General features: G+C 43.5%; 1 protein-coding gene across 2 annotated transcripts in view; it reads left to right on the forward strand.

Annotated features, from left to right (window-relative positions):
* The window catches only part of LOC124016157 (retinoic acid receptor alpha), a 203371-nt gene that overhangs the window by 115221 nt on the left and 71012 nt on the right, over window positions 1-17138 (forward strand). The window contains exon 1 of one of the 2 annotated variants that reach the window (XM_046331697.1): window positions 16042-17129. The exons of the other annotated variant lie outside the window; for it this stretch is intronic. Within the exon in view, the coding sequence (XP_046187653.1) occupies window positions 16955-17129 (175 nt within the window). The 5' untranslated portion in view covers window positions 16042-16954. Of the gene's footprint in view, window positions 1-16041; window positions 17130-17138 lie in introns of those variants that run through there. 2 annotated transcript variants of the gene reach the window in all.

A 17138-nucleotide genomic window follows, 5' to 3' on the forward strand; every position in this document is an offset into this window, starting at 1 on the left:
TGAATAGGTACCCAAAGGTAGAAATATGCAGTATCATTCTTTTGCATATTTGGGTATGATTCTACACACTGGCTATTATTGTAATGAGCTCCGTCTCCAAACAAGATCACATTTGGTTGGACCGGACCAAATCTGAGCCAGTCATAGCCATTTATGTCTCACAAGTTTGGACAGCACAGTAGAGTACAGGGCAGCACACCACACTCGAGTGTAGTAGATATGTACTGTACAGAAGAGTACAGTCATGTACTGGTCTCTTACTGTGCTCTACTGTATTGTACTGTGCTGTTCAAACTTGTGAAACATAGACGTCTACGATTGGTTCAGATTTAGTCTGACCAGGGTGGATTGCTTTCCAACGTCCGCGGATGTCCGGTCTCGGTCGGTGCTCAGTGGGTAAGGAACGCGTGCTACAGTACATGGAAAGAGGGTAACAGTCATGGTTGGCGTCCGTAAAATTCAGGAGAGGTGACATTAACTGGATAGAATTTAATTTAGCTTATTAATTCGACCAGTTGAGAAGAAACAAGAACACATAACACTTGAAAAAGCCATACATGCACATGAATAAAATCATGGCGGACAACACACAATAAAGTCTGGGACTTGTTTCCATTGTGGTCCTCTTGAGACAAGATGGCGAGACAAGATCCAACACAGTATGGCTGTGAAATAATACAACAACAACAACAGAGAAGAAGAACATCTCATCATTCCAGTTACGTCATAGGGGTTATTCATATGGGCACAGAAGACATCAAACATATTTTGACTTTATTTTTTAAGGCCCAGAGAGGATGTTGTTTTTTTTATGGGCAAAGGCAACTCATTCCATTCTGAGGCTTCAGTATACAAGAAAGTACCTTTCCCAGCATTACTCCTGAACCCGTATAAGCTCACATCAGCAACACCTGATCTGGTGCTCTGATTGTGTGCATCCCTACCATGAGGAAAGTCATCACTTAGATATCTGGGCGCAGGACCATAAATACTCCTGTAAACTAAACCTAGTCTAAAACCGGGACACCCTAGCCTCAACAGGCAGCCCGTTTAGTTCCTGAAATCAGCGAGAGAGAAGAGCGAGAAGGGAGAGGGAGTGGTAAGTCCAAACTGTTTTCACAGTCTCGCTTTGACCACCAGATGACAGAAAAAAAATATGAGCTGAACTTAACAGTATGCCAGAGGAAGGGAGGACTGTAGCAGGTGACCCAACTGTGGTTTGTGACTAATGTGATTTCCCATTGTGGCCAATTCAACTGCAGTAGTTCCATTACAGATTTTCTGGAAAATTATGTTACCAAGAACTAATTGGTAGGTCTACCTTGACTTATTACTTCTGTGAACTTTCATTATCCTCTCTTCTCATGAGGAAAGGGAAATGTAGAAAATATCTTAACGTTATGTGGGTTTTTTGGTAACGGAATTACAAGGCACAAGGCAATGTTTCTTAAAATTTCAGAAGGTAAACAATTTCTCCAAAACAAAAAATACAAGTGTTTAGTTGGCAGGGGACTTTACGTTATTGTGTTTTTATATATTTTTGATACCTTTCAATACTTTTTCTGGTAGATGTTGTCTAAGACCCCTTTGACATCGGTTTTATAAGAAATCAAAGCCTTTGCTTCTTTGTAATTTTTAGAATGGAAAAGGGGTTTAAAAATGTATTATGTCTTACTTTCTCAAAAATATATATCCGTGTGTATTGTGCCGTTACAGAGCATTTTGCAGACAGACACACAATTACACTTGCACACACACACACACACTTATACACACACTACACACCTGCTGCCATGTAGCACGACTCATTGTAATCTGTCAGCACAAAGACTATTTGCAGACACACAAAAAACACACACAATCCTACAAGCATGCTCATATGTACAAAGGGTCATTGTGTGACCCCCCCACACACACACACACAGGGGTATGATCAGGCTTTAAAGGCGTCAGGGCGGAGGATACATCTGGTGTTTGGGGTCAGTACTGTAGGTCATCAGGGTGTTATAAAGCCCTGGCCTTGGAGCACGTGGTGCACATCCACTTACACACACTGCACTCTATGCCCTCTCCCTCCATCCATCCATCCCTCCCTCCATCTCTCTCTATCAATCTCTCTCCATCCCTCCCTCCACTTCTCTCTCCCACAATCGTTCTCCTGCAATCTCCCTCCTTTTCATCCGTCCTTCCCTCTATCCCTCCCTCTATCCTTCCACAGCACTCTCTCTGGGCTCCATCAATCAATCAATCAATCAAATATATTTATAAAGCCCTTTTTTTACATCAGCAGATGTCACAAAGTGCTGTACAGAAACCCGGCCTAAAACCACAAACAGCAAGCAATGCAGATGTAGAAGCACAGTGGATAGGAAAAACTCCCTAGAAAGGCAGGAACCTAGGAAAAAAACCTAGAGAAGAACCAGGCTCTGAGGGGTGGCCAGTCCCCTTCTGGCTGTGCCGGATGGAGATTATAAGAGTACATGGCCATTTAAGGCAAGATGTTCTCCACAACTCGCACCAAACCAGAAACCAAATGCATATTTTATAATGCTGTAACTACACTATCTTACTTGAACATTTTACGCCCCTCTATACCGTCTCCCTCATCTCTCCCTTCCCTCCCTTTTTACCACACTCTCTCTGGGCTCCGCAACAAGTATCAAATCGGAAACCAAGATCATATTTTGTGGAGATCTGTTTTGAATTCAGCGGCGAGGATAGAAGAATATCCACCTCCCAACTATCCTTGAAAAATGAATCACTGAGAAACTGGATACTCCAGAGATATTTTTTCTCTATCATCCAAAGATACACAAAAGTCCACATATAACACTCAGAAATGGGGAATGCCGTTTGAATTAAATCACTTTTTGACAGCATCCCTTTTCATTTTAACAAAACCTTCATGTTTGCCCGCGGAAGAAGTGGTCATAAAGTGACTTTTTGGACATGAGTGCCAAAACATTCAGGAGATAAAGGTGCTCAAATGTGACCCATTTTGCATACCCCAGTATACCATGAAACACGTCTCCACCACTGGAAGATGCTGGAGGAAACGGGTACAGAAGTATCTATATCCACAGTAAAATGAGTCCTAAATCAACATAACCTGAAAGGCCGCTCAGCAAGGAAGAAGCCACGGCTCCAAAACCGCCATAAGAAAGCCAGACTACGGTTTGCAACTGCACATGGGGACAAAGATTGTCCTTTTTTGAGAAATGTCCTCTCGTCTACCGAAGCAAAAATAGAGCTGTTTGGCTATAATGACCATCGTTATGTTAGGAGGGAAAAGGGGGAGAGGCTTGCTAGCCGAAGAACACCATCCCATCCGTGAAGCACAGGAGGGACTGGTGCACTTCACAAAATAGATGACATCATGAGGTAGGAAAATTAAGTGGATATATTGAAGCAACATCTCAAGACATCAGGAAGTTAACGCTTGGTTGCAAATGGGTCTTCCAAGTGGACAATGACCCCAAGCATACTTCCAAAGTTGTGGCAAAATGGCTTAAGGACAACAAAGTCAAGGTATTGGAGTGGCCATCGCAAAGCCCTGACCTCATTCCTATATACAATTTGTGGGCCGTACTGAAAAAAGCAAGAAGGCCTACAAACCTTACTCAGTTACACCAGCTCTGTCAGGAGGAATGGGCCAAAGTTCACCCAATTTATTGTAGGAAGCTTGTGGAAGGCTACCAAAAACATTTGACCCAAGTTAAACAATTTAAAGGCAATGCTACCAAATATGAATTGAGTGTACGTAAACTTCTGACCCACTGGGAATGTGATGAAAGAAATAAAAGCTGAAATAAATCATTCTCTCTAATATTATTTTGACATTTTCACATTCTGAAAATAAAGTGGTGATCCTAACTGACCTAAGATAGGGAGTTTGTGCTCGGATTAAAAGTCAGGAATTGTGAAAAACTGAGAATAAATGTACTTGGCTAAGGTGTATGTAAACTTCCGACTTCAACTGTACAGTATGTGAATATGAACAAAAAAAAGTAACTTCCGTTAAAAAAAAGTATTATACAGTTTGACAGCCCTGTTTGTAAGCTTTTAAACAATCTCAACCGTTTCTCTTTCCCAATGATGAAGACGTGGATGTCTCATGGTCTGGTGGGGTATGTAAAATGGGTCAACTTTGAGCATCTTTATCTCTTGAATGTTTTTACATTCAGGCCCAAAACGTCACTTTTTGAGCACTTCTGCAAATACGTATGGAAGGTTTCGTTCAAATCAAAAGTGGTTCTGTCAAGAAGTGATTGAATTCAAATGTTTTTACCCAAATACAAGTTTGAGAAGAAAGAAAAATAAGAAAATACATTTTAACACCTTGGGCCAATTGACACAAACCAAGGATCTTCTCATTCAGAGATTTTTCTCTTTCAGAGGGTCAGTCATTTGCTCTCAGAAACAGTGAGCCATGACCTTGGCTTCCATCTGAGAATGGAAAGGCATGTTTTGATGTGGAGGCCAGGATAAGAAATTATAAAAAATGAGTCTCGATTGAGCTAGAAAACCAAGCGATTTTCCTACCAAAGAGAGCCTTTTTGGAAAGCATTTCTCTCTCTCGCTCTTTCTCATTGTAAGAATGACTTTTCAAGCACTTTACAGTTGCTGAGGTTCATCTTTTTAACGGGTCATTTTAACAACCAGTTAATTGTTTCTGTACATTCGGCTCTTTTTCTCCATTTCATAAGAGATGTTCAGGGTTACTCTAGCTAGGTGTCTTCTAAGTGCTATAGGAACAAGGTCATTTATCTCTCGTATCACGAAAATAACCTGTAATTCAGCTGATATTTGCATCCCCCTTACTTTCACACAACACACTGACCCCAGTTGGCCCACCGGTAAACGAGTCGAGCATGAAAGCGTGTGTCAAAACAAAGATAAACAAACACGTACAGACGTTAAGATTACAAGACAGCTCTGGCCTCTTCCACACGTCCTCTGGCCCATTACGGAGATAATGAGACTAGGCTTTCACTGGCTCAAACCTCCCAACGTAGTGTGTGCATGTACGTGTGTGTACTACCCTTCCTCATCATGCCTGCAGTGTGTACTCGGTACACCCTCCTAGCCGCTGCCTGGCTCCTCCAGATGTGCAGAAGCTAACAGTAGCTAATCCACGCCACATGCTAACAGCTAACTCAAGCCATCACCATTACCCTTGGCCTAGCTACAGAGTTCTCCGACGGAGATGTCACGTAACCACTTTTCTCGCAGGGAAAAGCTCTTGTTATCATTCGGAGATGTTTGAAGAAGGGGTTTGGGGGGGATTTGCTTGTAAAAAAAAAATATATATATATATTTGATTTCACGCAATGCAACCGCCATATGGTCACGGATTTAGAAATGTACACACACACCCAATTCACACACATACATGAATATATACTGAAGCTGTCTTTCCCATACAGCTATGTAGCTTATAACAGGTCACACACACCCCTCTCTTCTTTCACCCTTGCCCTCAGCCACATGTGCAAAGACCGAGTGATGAGCAGGGTGATAAGGGAGGTGTGAGGCAAGCGATTGAGCAACATGTCAATCCCACTCTGCTGTCAGATAGGGGAGGCTCTTCCTCTGCATCTCAAATGGCTCCCTATATAGTGCACTAATTTTGACCTATCCCTAAATACAGAATAACATGGCATTTGGGACTACGGCTGTGCGGTAAACTGTATTTTGCGATATACCGGTATTGATGCACGGACCAGTGTGTTTTTTACGTTACATTTTATAACGGCATTTGAATGTTTAGGTGTGTTAAATGTTATACGCTGTGTGTAACATCCATTTTTGTTAGTTTACTTCGCTACTTGAGTCATCTCTCTCCACTCTTTCTCTCCGTGCCACTTTCCACACAGACCTAGCCACGCCCCCTGTCACTCAAGGAGCGCTTTTGATGTTCCTCAACCAAGAGACACTTTGCGTTCAGTCTGCATGGTCAATGCAGCACATGCAACAATGTTGGTGCTGTTTTCAATTTGCTTCTTAATATAAATTCACTAGCGTTCTAGATTGACGCTATTGGTTTGTGTTTCTACATCTGCAAACGGCAAGTTGGGTCTGAATCGTGTTAGCCGCAAATGCTAATCGCTAGCTAGTTAGCTAATAAATGTACTGAGTCAGAGCAAGCGTAACGAACTACAGAGACTGATAATACCAGTGATGGTGTAGACTTAAAATCAGTATGTTGTTTGCGCAACAGTATCTTCTAAATCAAAGAGAAACACGTGAAGCATGAATATGTTAGCTACATTAAGTTGCTATGAGAAAACAACATGAAATGTAGCCAAAGATTATATAGGGTCCTCTAGGAAACACTTGTCAACAACACTCTGGTTCCTAACCTGTCACAATAACTCCTGGCATTTTCACTCATTGTCATGTCAAATAACACTGTATTCAAAGAGCCCACTATTATATTCTAACTATAGAATTAGAATTGCCATAATGCCAACAGTTCACCCAAGTGTTTTTCTTTAAATCGCAAGTCAAATCACAATTGCAACATTTGGTTACAAATAAGGCCTAGATTGTTTGCCGATATCTTGCAGCCCTATGTGGCAGTGTGGAAATGACCCCAAATGAGTGCAGGAAATTGATGAAAATGCTGAACATGATTTTTAGTTGAATTGAACAGTATAAAACAATCAGGATGGAGAAGACCCATTGAAATCACTTAGAATGTATATGTTGCCTCTGTAGGGTCATGTGCTACTCATGAAGCGCATTTTGAAATTGTATTATTGAAAAACATAAAATACTGTCATACCGTAATTGTTTTTTGAAATACCATCCTAGGATATTTTGGCCTTATCGCACAGGCCAGCTCTTCAAAGTGGAACTCTTTAATGGGTTCGTTACACCACCGAGAGGAGTGTGTGGTGTAATGAACCCATAGCAGAGCTGCAATGCATGCTGGGAGTCCGACATCCTACATACCCATGCACATAACCATGATAAGCAGCTAACCCTTCACTGCTGTTTGTAGGGACAGGGAGAGAAACGCACACAGGGACACGGTCCGTTCTTCTCTCTCCTCTCATCTAGTTGATGTTCTGAAGTGTATTATATTAATGGAAGTGACAGAAATGTCACAAGTCGACTCCTCCGACTGTCTTGTGTGAAAAAAAACGATACTGGGCAGCTTCTTCCTGTGGCTATCAACCTATGTCATTAGTGGTTAGGCTAATCTGCTAATGTGTGTGTGTGTGTGTGTGTGTGTGTGTGTGTGTGTGTGTGTGTGTGTGTGTGTGTGTGTGTGTGTGTGTGTGTGTGTGTGTGTGTGTGTGTGTGTGTGTGTGGGTGGTGCTGCAGCAGAGAGCTAGATAGCCCAGAAGGTAATTACTGTAACGGAGTTGACCTAACGCTAATGACTTGTATTCTGTCACCTCGAAGCAACTGATCTCATAAAGGAAATAACGTAACATAATGACGGCTGGTGTGAGATTCACAATGATACTTAATTGGTAGAAACACCATGAGACCAATGTCTCTGGTAATCCTCAGTTAAAAGGAGGGGGGCTGCTATGTCTATGTTGAAGTGGGAAGGGGGGGGGTGTCAGAGATGAAAGGGAAATACATAGTTTAGTGCTTTGAAGTTACAGTCAGGTTTTCCCACGCATTTCCTCCCATCACATCATAAACCTCTTCAACCCCCCCATCCCATCTCCCTCCCTACATCTCAACTCCCCGATCCCTCCCAGCACCACTTGGACTCCAAAGACCAATGCTAATTGCTCATATCAAGGACACCATGTAATCTCCTCTCATTAACTCAAGTTCATCGGGCCGCAATTCATTTGAGGGTTGTAAAAGTAGCTTAGAAGTCAATTTCTTCAATATCTACTCAATTTGTCATCAGAACACTACAATTATCTCTTTGTATGTGAATGATAAGGTGTATTGCCCTAAACTTGCCATATCAATGTGCAACTGCATTTCACTCGTACAAAATCGCCAATTCTTTCTCACTTCTCCTTAAAGCCATAGTGGTGAAACTGCCATGTCCGTTTGCGATATTACAAAGATGTTACTTCAAACATTTAAACCCCCCCCCCCCCCCCCCATTCGGACATCATTGCACACATGATAGCACAGCATTGTATGTACTACGATTAAATTTTTACCACGATGTGGGATGCTCATTTCCTCAAAACAAACCTGACCGCCCCGTGCCTGGGGTGCTGTTTCACCTATCGCGGATCTCATTTTTAACCAAAGCCAATTTGAGGGTTGACCTTTTTAAGGTGGTTTAAAAAACGTGTAAGTGTTCCTAATTGGCATCATCAGGTCCAATATGTTGGGATATGTATCACTGTATCCCCTACCCATGCCCAGGAAGAGCCCGGGCCGGTCGGCCGCTCTCAAAGTGGGCATCGGTTCAGACATTTTAGCTCTTAAGAGCAAGAAGAATTACCGCCTGGTCTACACCCAGCAAAAAGCCCTCGTCCTTCACAGCCTTCCTTCACAGGTTCCAGAAAGTGATTAGTGGCGTTTTAATGTTTAAAAGTGTCAGTGCGTTTCTCAAAGTCAGATCCAGCAAGGACGTATTCCGCAAGATGAGAAATTAGCAAGATAAATGGCTTCAGTTCCATGCCTTTCTCTGTAGAACTCCATGAGTCATTGGGTTGTCCAGGGCTCGTGTTCAAAAGGTAGGAGCGCTAATCTAGGATCAGTTCCCACCTTCTGTGTAATCTTACTCATTCGGATCAGTTTGGCCTTTTAGATCTTATCTGAGCACTCCTACTGGGAGGCTATTTGTGAATACAGGCCCTGGCTTCATCATCTAGTTCTTGGTGTGCTGTTTCTTGCCAATTGACACACATTCCATGAAGGGTTATCTGTAGGAGTAAAGAGTGCTGGCCCATATGTTGAAATAGTGTCACTGCACAGGCACCTTAAGGTTACTGTCCTGATTTGACATTTTAGGTTGATAACGAGACCCTTTAGAACTCCCGTGCACCTCATCCGTTGGAAAGCAGTGTTTTTATGCTTATACTGTGAAACTTGTGAGACTGACTCCGAGCCAACAGGCGAAAGGGCACATTCTCAAAGCAAGCGCAGGTCAGCTGGAAAGTGTCTTCACGGACATTTTCAATCTCTCATTGTCCCAGTCCGTCATCCCAACATGTTTCAAAGCTGACCACCATTGTCCCTGTTCCCAAGAGCTCTGAGGAAACCTGCCTGAGTGACTATCGCCCTGTAGCACTCACATCTGTAATTATGAAGTTCTTTGAAAGGCTGGTCATGACACACATCAACACCATCATCCCAGACACCCTAGACCTCCCTAGACACTCCAATTCACGTACCGCCCCAACACATTCACAGAGGATGCAATGTCAGTTACACTTCACACTGCCCTCTCCCACCTGGAGGGGAAATAAATGAGAATGCTATTTATAGACTGCAACTCAGTGTTCAACACCATAGTCCCTTCCAAGCTCATCATCAAGCTAAGGACCATTGGAGTGAACCACTCCCTCTGCAACTGGATCCTGGACTTCCTGACGGGCTGGTCCCAGGTCGTGAGGGTAGGCAGCAACACCTCCTCCCCGCTGACCCTCAACACGAGGGCTCCTCTGGGGTGTGTGCTTAGTCCCCTCCTGTACTCCCTGTTCACCCACGACAGGGGTAAACCAACGACATCTCTTGATCACCGACGGCGATGAGACAGACTACAGGGAGGAGGTCAGACACTTAGCAGTGTGGTGTCCGGACAACAACCTCTCCCTCAACGTCAATAAGACCAAGGAGCTGATTGTGGACTGTCGGAGAGAGGGGGGAGAGCACGCTTACCATCCTTATCGACGGGGCTGTTGTGGAGCATGTCGAGAGCTTCAAGTTCCTTGGCATCCACATCACTAAGGACTTAACATGGTCCACACACATCTGCACAGTCGTGAAAAAGGCATGGCAGCACTTCTTCCCCCTCAGGAGGCTCAAAATATTTGGCATGGGCCCTTGTATCCTCAAAAGGTTATACAGATGCACCATCGAGAGCATCTTGACTGGCTGCATCATCTCTTGGTATGGCAAATGCACCGCCCTTGACTGCAAAGCTCTACAGACAGTGGTGCGGACAGCCTATTGCATCACTGGGGCCGAGTTCCCTTCCATCCAGGACCTCTATCATGCTGTGTCAGAGGAAGGCCCGAAAAATTGTCAGACTCCATCCACCCAAGCTATAGACTGTTCACTCTGCTACCGTCAGGCAAACAGTACCAGGGCATCGGCTCTCGGACCAACAAGCTCAGGGACAGCTTCTACCCCCAAGCCATAATTCTGCTAAATAGCCAGACTGCTAAATAGTCAATGAATGGTACCCAAACTATCTGCACTGACTCTATCTGTGATTGACCCTACGCACACTCACTAGACTACACATATACACCATATACACACTCACTCACACACAACTACATTGACACTCCCGCAGAAAAACCACGCATGCACACACACACACCAACACGACACAAACATACATCTGCATTACGCGCGCACACGCACACAGACACACTTTTACACTCATCCTTTGCTGCGGCTACTCTGTTCTTTATTTTAATCATATTATTATCTATCCTGATGTCTAGTCACTTTACCCTGCCTTCAGGTACATATCTACCTCAAATAACTTGTATGTCTGCACATTGATTTGGTACTGGTACTCCCGTATATAGCTCCAGTCTTGTGTTTTATTTGATTTCTCTTGTGTTACTAGTTTTATTATTTTTAAACATTGCGTCATTGGGAAGGGCTCATAAAGCAAGCATTTCACGGTATAGTCTACACCAGTTATATTCGGCGCAGGTGACAAATAACATGTGATTTGAATCAGTCAAAGGTCAGACAGACTGTGTGCACATGTGACTGTTACATTGTAGGCCTTCACCTCGACCCTATGAGAGCTCTGAGCAGTGTCTCAAAATCAAAGGCAATATTTGGCTGTTCCACTTTCCTGAATTTCTTGTTGTGCAAGACGTGTTTCTATACTTAATCATCAACTGACCTCGAACGAAATGATGTTGTGAAATGGTAACAGGAAAACTGGGCTAAAGCCAAAGGCAATGATGTAAGTGTAAATAATAGCAAATTGCTTTGTCGTACATTTACAATGAAGTCAATTTTCATTACGCAACTTGCCAGGCGCTGCTCGCTCGCTTACATACCCATCAGGAAATTGTAATATCCTATGAAAGGGCCCATATCTGTGGCTAGCACCCCTGCCTCCACTCTCAATGGATTTAATGCCTCCTATCAATTAACAAATGTGTATTTATTTGATGTGTGGTCTTTTATCCCGAGCAGCTAATATTTTAAACTGACGAAAATCAATACCCAGGCACTTTCACGTCAAGGGAAAAAATGGGATCAGCCAAGGCATTAAAGAATAGGTTGATACATTGTTCTGCTTACGAATGTGGCCATCTTTCACTCGCTGACAGCAACCTTGGTTTAGCTCGTTGACTGATGCAGAGTGGCGCCACGACTTGACTATTCAGGGAAGTGAAACCAAGGAGGGGGGGGGGCTTCCCACCCTATTACAGGAGAACATTGGGGTGATTCCAGTTGCAAGGTGCAGAGGAGCGAAGTGAGAAGTTAAGCGTGTGTTGGGCCAGCACGAGGTGAGGCTTTTGCCTGGTTTGTTGGGTTCACAGAGAGTTCAGCTGCACTGTGAAAGGTGTGTGTGTGTAATTGGTGGGCAGTCAATGGGCGTATTTACGGTACAGGGACAGGGATGGATGGAAAGGTTGAACAATATTGACAAGTGTCTTGTTTTGTCTCAGAACAACAGCCGCCACACTTGTTTTCAGTAAATAAATGATTCTTCATTCAGGCTTAACACTACTGATTTGTCACTCATATTTTAAACTGTTCAAACCTTTTTTTGTTTTTGAATAGAATGAAACTTTATTAAAGCTGCAATATGATTTGTTTTTGGGCGACCTGACCAAATTCACATAGATATATAAGTTCTAGCTCTGTAATTCTCATTTAAAGCAAGTCTAAAAAGTGGTAAATCTGTTCTCTGTGTGCTATTTCTATGCTTAATGTTCTTACGTTTTGTTTTTGTGTCTCAGGGCCCCGAGTAGCGCAGGGGTCTAAGGCACTGCATCTCAGTGTTTGAGGCGACACTACAGACACCCTGGTTCGATTCCAGGCTGTATCACAACCGACCGGGATTGGGAGGCCCATAGGGCGGCACACATTTGGTCCAGCGTTGTCCGGGTTTGGCCGGTGTAGGCCGTCATTGTAAATAAGATTTTGTTCTTATTTAACTGACTTGCCTAGTTAAATTTAAAATAAAAAAATGACCCCCGGTTTTGTAGACCAGCTGAAAATATACTGAACAAAAATACTGAACAAAAATAGAAATGCAACAAATTCAAAGTTTTTACTTAGTTACAGTTCATATAAGGAATTTCACATGACTGGGAATACAGATATGCATCTTTTGGCCACAAATACCTTCAAATAGAAAGGGCGTAAATCAGAAAACCAGTCAGTAACTGGTGTGACCACCAATATTCTTTTAAAAATATATATTTTTTAATAAATGTAACCTTTATTTATCTTGCCTCATATAGCGTGACACATCTCCTTATCAGGCTGTTGATTGTGGCCTGTGGAATATTGACCCTCTCCTCTTCAATGGCTGGGCGAAGTTGCTGGATATTGGCGCCAAGTGGAACACGCTGTCGTACACGTCAATCCAGAGCATCCCAAACATGCTCAATGGGTGACATGTCTTGTGAGCATGCAGGCCATGGAAGAACTGGGATATTTTTAGCTTCCATGAATTGTGTACAGATCCTTGCGACATGGGGCCGTGCATCGTCATGCTGAAACATGAGGTGACGGCAGCAGATGAATGGCACGACAATGGGCCTCGAGATCTTGTCACGGTATCTCTGTGCATCCAAATTGCCAACGATAAAATGCAATTGTGTTTGTTGTCCATAGCTTATGCCTGCCCATGTCATAACCCCAACTCCACCATGGGGCATTCTGTTCACAACGTTGACATCAGCAAACAGCTCGCCCACACGACGCCATATACGTGGTCAACAACATCAAATACCCCCCTATATTATATGTATGTACTCTTATTCCATTCCTTTACTTAGATTTATGTGTTTTGGGTAGTTGTTGGGAAATTGTTAGATTACATGTTAGATATTAGCTGCGGTCATCCCTAACTTCAAAGGGGAGGGACACTCTTGACCCAAACTGCTTCAGACCTATATCTATCCTACCCTGCCTTTCTAAGGTCTTCGAAAGCCAAGTTAACAAACAGATTACTGACCATTTCGTATCCCACTGTACCTTCTCCGCTATGCAATCTAGTTTCAGAGCTGGTCATGGGTGCACCTCAGCTACGCTTTAGGTTGTAAACGATATCTTAACCGCCATCGATAAGAAACAATAATGTGTAGCCGTATTCATTGACCTGGCCAAGGCTTTCGACTCTGTCAATCACCACATCCTCATCGGCAGACTCAACAGTCTTGGTTTCTCAAATGATTGCCTCGCCTGGTTCACCAACTACTTCTCCGACATAGTTCACTGTATCAAATCTGAGGGTCTGTTGTCCGGACCTTTGGCAGTCTCTGTGGGGGTGCCACAGGGTTCAATTCTTGGGCCGACTCTCTTCTCTGTATATATCAATGATGTCGCTCTCTGATCCACCTCTACGCAGACTACACCATTCTGTATACATCTGGCCCTTCTTTGGACAGTGTGTTAATAACCCTCCAGACGAGCTTCAATGCCATACAACTCTCCTTCCGTGGCCTCCAACTGTTCTTAAATGCAAGTCAAACTAAATGCATGCTCTTCAACCGATTGCTGCCTGCCCCTGCCCGCCCGTCCAGCATCACTACTCTGGACGGTTCTAACTAGAATATGTGGACAACTACAAATACCTAGGTGTCTGGTTAGACTGTAAACTCTCCTTCCAGACTCACACAAAACATCTCCAATCCAAAGTTAAATCTAGAATTGGCTTTCTATTTCACAACAAAGCCTCCTTCACTCACGCTGCCAAACATACCCTCGTAAAACTGACCATCTTACCGATCCTCGACTTTGGCGATGTCATTTACAAAATAGCCTCCAACACCCTACTCAACAAATTGGATGCAGTCTATCACAGTGCCATCCGTTTTGTCACCAAAGCCCCATATACTACCCACCACTGCGACCTGTACACTCTCGTTGGCTGGCCCTCGCTTCATACTCGTCGCCAAACCCACTGGCTCCAGGTCATCTACAAGACCCTGCTAGGTAAAGTCCCGCCTTATCTCTGCTCGCTGGTCACCATAGCTGCACCCACCCGTAGCAAGCGTTCCATCAGGTATATCTCACTTGTCACTCCCAAAGCCAATTGCTGCTTTGGCTGCCTCTCCTTGCAGTTCTCTGCTGCCAATGACTGGAACGAACTACACAAATCTCTGAAACTGGAAACACTTATCTCCCCCACTAGCTTTAAGCACCAGCTGTCAGAGCAGCTCACAGATCACTGCACCTGTACATAGCCCATTATAAATAGCCAAAACAACTACCTCTTCCCCTACTGTATTTATTTAATTATTTTGCTCCTTTGCACCCCAGTATTTCTACTTTGCACACTCATCTACTGTCAAATCTACCATTCCAGTGTTTTAATTGCTATATTTTATTTACTTTGCCACCATGTCCTATTTAAATAAAGGTGAAATAAAAAATTGCTGCACTGTCGGAACTAGAAACACAAGCATTTCGCTACACTCGCAATAACATCTGCTAACCATGTGTATGTGACCAATAACATTTTATTTTATTTGGTCTGCGGTTGTGAGGCCAGTTGGACGTACTGCCAAATTCTCAAAAACAATATTGGAAGCGGCTTATGGTAGAGAAATTAACATCAAATTATCTGGCAACAGCTCTGGTGGACATTCCTGCAGCCAGCATGCCAATTGCATGCTCCATGAAAACTTCTGTGGCATTGTGTTGTGTGACAAAACTGCACATTTTAGTGGTCTTTTATTGTCCCCATTTACAAACTGAGAACATTTTGAAACCTTCATTAAACTAGGCAAGTCAGTTAAGAACAAGTTCTTATTTTCAATGAGGAACAACTGCCTGTACAGGGGCAGAATGACAGATTTGTACTTTGTCAGCTCGGGGATCTGAACTTGCAACCTTTCGGTTACTAGTCCAACGCTAGGCTACCCTGCCGCCCTGTGTAATGATCATGCTGATTAAATCAGCTTCGTGATATGCCACACCTGTCAGGTGGATGGGTTATCTTGGCAAAGGAGAGATGATCTCTAACATGGATGTATACTAATTTGTGCACTGAATTGGAGAGAAATACGTTTTTTGAGTGTATGGAACATTTACATTTACATTTAAGTCATTTAGCAGACGCTCTTATCCAGAGCGACTTACAAATTGGAACATTTCTGGGGTATTTTATTTCAACTCATGAAACATGGCACCAACACTTTACATGTTGCGTTTATATTTTTGTTCAGTGTACAATATTTTTGGTTATGGAAAATATATTTCAAAGCTGTTTAGATGGCACAACGATTTCGGCATAGTGCACTTTTAAAGGGCCATAGGCCGACTTCAGTCATTATATTATTTTTATTTTTTTAAATACCACCCAGTTGCTGTCAAGTCCCACTACAGTCATTAGATCAATTTGGGCTGTAATTATCATGTTCCACTTCAAATCTCATTCAGAATAGATACTTGGTATAGATCTGGTGAACACCTTCAACAACATCAAATACCCCCCTCTCCTCCCTCTATGATTTACAAACTGAGAACGTTACATTTGGCCATAGCCAGAGGAAGGATAACCTAAGGTAGCAGGCGTCGGTTTACGGGCTTCGTCTCTTCTGCTATCCTTTCCCCCTTAACGGGATGCTTCCGGTTTTAGACACCCAGCTGAGGGTTTAAGGACGGAAAAGTGAGGCTGGGTAGGTGGAGCTAATACGCAGCTGCTGAAACTCGTCACACAAAAAAAAACACAAAAAATTGCAGGGCAGGATTTGGAAACCGAATGAACTGTGAGCAGAGGTCTCTTCACAAGACATGGACGCCGGCCGTCAAGTGTCCTTATGTAACGCAGCAATCACGAACACAGCAGGATGCTCAACAGATTCTCGACGAATTTTAAGCCTGTTGTATTTGAGATGAACTGAGTACAGCGCTCTCCGTCGTCTGTCGAAGAGATCGAATATTACTCCTGGACATGTTATCCGTTCTGGTGTTGTCGTGGTAGGGGCGATTTGGAATTGATATACCGATTTCTACTTGATTCGGTTGTTGAGGCAACATACGGTACTGTATCTCTGAATATGAGATTGGGGGGGACACGTAACTGACGGTGGGAGCGAGATGGAAAAGAAGTTGTCATAGGCGACTTTTCTATGGGACTTGTATTCCACACATGCTTGCATTGGAAGGACAAGGCAGATCAACGGGGGATAGCGTGGTCCACTTGAATCCCTGTGTCGCCCGAGTTGGTCTACAGCTTTGGAACACCATTTAACAACAGTGAATCGTGGACTCATATTCCCAAAACGAGCCAAGCAAATGACAGACGGAATCATTTGTTTTAACATTTATATATTTTTTTGGTGTAGTTCTTTCTTTCATAATCACAACAGTTTGTGCCCACTGAATTAAACCACAATATAGGTCGGTTGCGTCACTTTATCGCGCGGGCTGGAGAACAAGAAGTTGTTACGTTGTTGTAATGTTGTTACAACTCTGTTGGGGAGGACACCCTCTGATGCGTTCTTTCCCTGCGACATGTGATGACATCCCTCGTTGCGCTCGGTGTTTTTGAAAACCCCTCTCTCGTCTTCTTTATTCGAACCGGAGGAGATCAGGGGACAGTTGCTGTCTATTTCGGGCTTGCAGCTCGTTTTGCGTGATGTACGACAGTGAGGATGTGGTGGGACTCACCCCTAGTCCGAACCGTTTTTTAACTATGGATTACTTCCACCAGAACCGAGGATGTCTAATCCCGGATAAGAGCCTCGTACCTGCGGCGCACCGTCCCTTCAGTTCGTCCATCAGAAATCAACACTGGAATGGATCAAACCACTGTATGTTGC

Source organism: Oncorhynchus gorbuscha, linkage group LG26 (genome assembly GCF_021184085.1).
Source record: "Oncorhynchus gorbuscha isolate QuinsamMale2020 ecotype Even-year linkage group LG26, OgorEven_v1.0, whole genome shotgun sequence".
Lineage (NCBI taxonomy): Eukaryota > Metazoa > Chordata > Actinopteri > Salmoniformes > Salmonidae > Oncorhynchus > Oncorhynchus gorbuscha.